This window comes from Pteropus vampyrus, unplaced genomic scaffold (assembly GCF_000151845.1).
Source record: "Pteropus vampyrus isolate Shadow unplaced genomic scaffold, Pvam_2.0 Scaffold117, whole genome shotgun sequence".
Taxonomy (NCBI): domain Eukaryota; kingdom Metazoa; phylum Chordata; class Mammalia; order Chiroptera; family Pteropodidae; genus Pteropus; species Pteropus vampyrus.
The window spans coordinates 1584223-1588785 of NW_011888898.1; the positions used below are offsets into that span (position 1 = coordinate 1584223).

Genomic DNA, 4563 nt, shown 5'->3' on the forward strand with positions numbered 1-4563 from the left:
TTCTTTCGGAGATTTTAAGGAAAGCCTCACATTCACACCCATCATTTGTCATTTAATCTTCCCCCTGGGATCACTTCCCTGGACACGACCTTTGTCCCCAGGCTTCTGTCTTACTTTGCAAACCTTCTGCTGGTTGGAGATGAGGAACTTTAACCCAGCACATCTTTGGTTTTCTGTATTCTCTCTAAATTCCATTTAGAAAACAGCCAGTTCTTTTTTGAGTTTGTCTCTTTCTTGTGGTACCTTATCCTGTGCAGCTGGTAAGACATTTTCACTGTTCTGTGTAGAATCAATCTCTTTGGTCAAGGCCCACATCCAATAGGTATATTTTCTATCTTCTGAGTTACCTCAGGTGACAGTTTTACCAAACGTTTTCCATGACATAGTGTGCCTTGCTACTTTGCCAGCCTCTACCTGCTACCCAGTCCCAAAGCCAGCGCTGCATAGTTTAGTTTCCCATGATGGCAGTTCTCCACTTCTCAATACCAACATCTGTATCAGTTACCTATTGTCACAGTAATGCAGTGTAACAAACAAACAAACAAAAAAACAAAACCTCAGTGGGTACAACAACATGCCGTTTCCATTCACACGTTGAGGATTAACTGGGCGTCATCTGAGCAAGTCTGCTGACCTTGACTGGGTTCAGGAGTCTGAGAATCTGCTGGCTGCGGGCCAGCTGTCCACTGGCCTTGGCTGCGGTACTCCAGCTCTGCTCCACGTATCTGTCACCCTTCTCCTGGGACCAGCGGCCTAGGTCAGGCTTGACCTTCTCATGGATGGCAGAGGCACAAGCGAGCAGACTCCAGTTTCAAGCTATTACATGCCATTGGCTAAATCCAGTGACGTGATTGAGCCTATTGTCTAAGGTCACGACAGGTCATCCTGCCCCGGTCTGCAGAGCATGATTACATACAATGCAGAAGCCATGGCTCTAAGGAGGAATGGGAGGTGGGAGATTTGGGGACATTTTTGTAATCCACTACAGCAAGTTAAGACCTTGACGTAACTGATGCCCAACTGATTTTCTCCAGAAATCTCCACAGCCCGTTAGAGGAGCTGAAGGATTCATTTAGGAAAGCAGTTCAGAATCATTTTGACTTAAAAGGATAAACTTACCATTTATAGTAGCATCTTTAACTGGTCTAGAAAAGGTGCATTTTCTAAAAAATTCAGTGAGTGCCATTTGTGCCGTATCTCTGTGGAATGACCATCTCCCTTTTTCAATCGGTAGCACTTAAAAAATTTTACAGATCGTAAAATTAATAGGATTTTATTTTTACCTTTTCTTCGCTTTGATTGACTGTGCTGTCAACTGTCTTAGTAGCAACCTAAACCCAAGAAAGATCTGTCCTCTTAAATATGTCAGTTTCTGACTCATTCAACCACATCCATCAAGTCGCCACTACATCCGGACCCTGGGGACCATGTAGCGGTCAGGAACGAACATAGTCATTAGCATTGGGGGGCTTTTGGGCCAGTGGGACTGGTACTGACCGGTATACTTCATTTAAGAAACAAGTCTGTGGTTAAAGGGGAAAAAAGATGACAAAGGGATTTTAACCCCTTTACGTCCATGTCAATAGGGTCGTTCAGCTCTGCAGCTCAGCCATAAGGCTTGGTTATTTGCTTTTCTAGGTTTCACCTCTGCTGGCTGCTTAAAAAAAAAAGGCAAAAGATTGTCACTAATTTGGGCGGAGAGGTAACGGGAAAACCTACTAGAACGTTCCGGAGCAGAGAGTCTTACTGAGTCCACAGACACCTCCACCCAGGGGTCCTTGAGTAGAATTTAGGAGGTCTATGAACTTGGATGGGAAAAAAGTTTACGTCTTCATTTTCACTGACCTGTACTGAAATTTGATGTGTCTTTAAGAAAATAGGCAACCAGTCCAATAACAGTGCATGTGAACTTGTTTCCAGTAGAAATCACAGATCTTTTCCTAACAGGTGTTGCACATAAGTCAAAATATCTTTTACAATCTTCTCTATTTAGAAACGATCGTAGTTACTAGACCCGCCGCTAGCTCTTACTAGTTAATGTATTCATAAAGTGCATACATTGTCATATCACAAATTTTTTAATTTTTTAATGCCTTTCAGTATAATTAGTTTCTTTTGTATTCCTATTGATTTTAATTTTAGTTTACTTTACTTTGTGTATTTAAACATTATTCCGAGAAAGGGTCCATGGAGAAAAAGGGTGATTTACATAAAAAAGGTTAAAAAGAACATTGTAAGGCAGGAGTCAGGAAACTTTTTCTGTAAAGGGCCAGAGAGTAAATAGTTTAGGCTTTGTAGGCCATACAGTCTATGTCACAGTTGCTCACTCTGCCTTGAAAGCAGACAAAAAAAACACAAAGAAATGGGCGTGGCTATAGTCCATAAAACTTTATTTATAAAAACAGGCTGTGGGCTGGACTTATCCCATGGTCTCTAGCCTTGTTCGAGAGTTCAGTGTGCACGCTCTTGGTGGTATTTAGTCATACTGAATGAACATCATTTAGGTTTGGGCTTCTCAGTCTTCTCAAAGCTTGTTAAATTTGCTCCCCATCATCGTTAATTGCGTGTATGAAGCAGCTCATGGTGCTGTGTTAGGCCTTAAACCAAAAAGCTGGAACACGATCCTGCTCTTTCGAGCTGATGGCCCAAGAAAGCGAACATCGGTCAGGTGTACAGATAATCACCTAGCGTCTAAGAATACCAGCTTTGGAGTCAGCCTGGGCTGAAGTCCAAGCCACATGCTCCCAACCACACATGCCCCTGGGTGGCCATGAATGAGTCACGTGGTCTGTCTAGGCCTCAGTCTCCTCATTTGTACAGTAGTGTTAAGAATAACATTAATAATAGTGCCTTCCTCCTGGGGACGTGGGAAGCGTCCAGCGAGGCTGTTCTTGCGGAGTGCTCGGCAGAGGGCCTGCCATCCTGGAAGCGCCGAAGAATGCTAGCTCCTGTTATTTTGTTTACGGGGAACCCAATCGGGCGGGGTCCCCAATATGCTTGAATTCACAGTGCCTTAGATAATTTGGACCTGTCATGCGTTGATGAAATAAATTTGGATTATCGCATCCATTCAGATGTTTGCAATTTCAGTTTCCCTGCTCATCTTTCAGCGAATATGAATTTAAAAATTTAAAAAAAAAAAATCAAGCAGCTGGATTTTGTAACTTCACCAGTAAAGAACGCAGCTGGCAATGTGGGATAAATAAAGTTGGCGCAATAAACACATCTTCATTAATAAAAATCTGCATAAAGTATAAACTGGGCATTTCAATCCTTGTAAAAAGAATATTCCGATGAGTGAGCATGGAGCTGGCTGATTTGAAAATGTGTCCTTCAATCTGTTACAACACGTAACTCAATCAAAGTCAATGGATTATGCAAAATCGTACAACTGTGAACCATTAACTAGCAGAGTTGTCGCATTAACTCTATGAACGATAGCGTAATTGTTTTTAAAGAATATGCTAAGTATATGCACAAGTCTTATTTTATTTGGGACAATTAAAAAGCTCTTTTCAATCTCCATTTTTCTTCTGGGTTTTGTAAAGGTGGTGGCGCACCAAGCATGCGGTGGTGGTTTAGGTTTGGGAAGAGAAGAGAAGCCCCCCGACCCCGCCCACCCCCCACCCCCCTTTTTTTTTCTCCCAGGGGCTGCTGGGAGCTGCAGGTAGAAGGTCTCCACCCGCCGCCTTGGTGTAAGCGATTTTCTGATGTGTGCTTCGGGGGGATCCGCTGTGGTTGTTGCCTGCCTGTTCTTATCGAAACTCACCTTGTGTTGACAGGGGACGCCCCCTTCCAGTGCTGGCTCTGTAGCGCCAAGTTCAAAATCAGCTCGGACTTGAAAAGGCACATGCGCGTGCACTCGGGGGAGAAGCCTTTCAAGTGCGAGTTCTGCAATGTCCGCTGCACCATGAAGGGCAACCTCAAGTCGCACATCCGCATCAAGCACAGCGGGAATAACTTCAAGTGTCCGCACTGCGACTTCCTGGGTGACAGCAAAGCCACCCTCCGAAAGCACAGCCGGGTGCACCAGTCGGAGCACCCCGAGAAGTGCTCCGAGTGCAGCTACTCCTGCTCCAGCAAGGCGGCGCTGCGCATCCACGAGCGCATCCACTGCACCGACCGCCCCTTCAAGTGCAGTTACTGCAGCTTCGACACCAAGCAGCCCAGCAACCTCAGCAAGCACATGAAGAAGTTCCACGGGGACATGGTCAAGACCGAGGCCTCGGAGAGGAAAGACTCGGGCCGCCAGAGCAGCCGGCAGGTGGCCAAGCTGGACGCCAAGAAGACTTTCCACTGTGATATATGCGATGCCTCGTTCATGCGGGAGGACTCGCTCCGCAGCCACAAGAGGCAGCACAGCGAGTACGGGGACAATAAGAACTCGGACGTGACTGTCCTACAGTTTCAGATCGACCCCGGCAAGCCGCCGGCCGCGCCCCTCACGGTGGGGCACCTCCAGGTGCCGCTGCAGCCCAGCCAAGTGCCCCAGTTCAGCGAGGGGAGAGTCAAAATCATCGTGGGGCATCAGGGGCCCCCGGCGAACACCATCGTCCAGGCCGC

General features: G+C 46.2%; 1 protein-coding gene across 5 annotated transcripts in view; it reads left to right on the forward strand.

Annotated features, from left to right (window-relative positions):
• The window catches only part of ZFP64 (ZFP64 zinc finger protein), a 77775-nt gene that overhangs the window by 22389 nt on the left and 50823 nt on the right, over nucleotides 1–4563 (forward strand). For 2 of the 5 annotated variants that reach the window (XM_011365954.2, XM_011365953.2), the window contains exon 6: nucleotides 3783–4558. The exons of the other annotated variants lie outside the window; for them this stretch is intronic. In XM_011365954.2, coding sequence (XP_011364256.1) covers nucleotides 3783–4558 — 776 coding nt within the window. The remainder of the gene's footprint in view (nucleotides 1–3782; nucleotides 4559–4563) is intronic. 5 annotated transcript variants of the gene reach the window in all.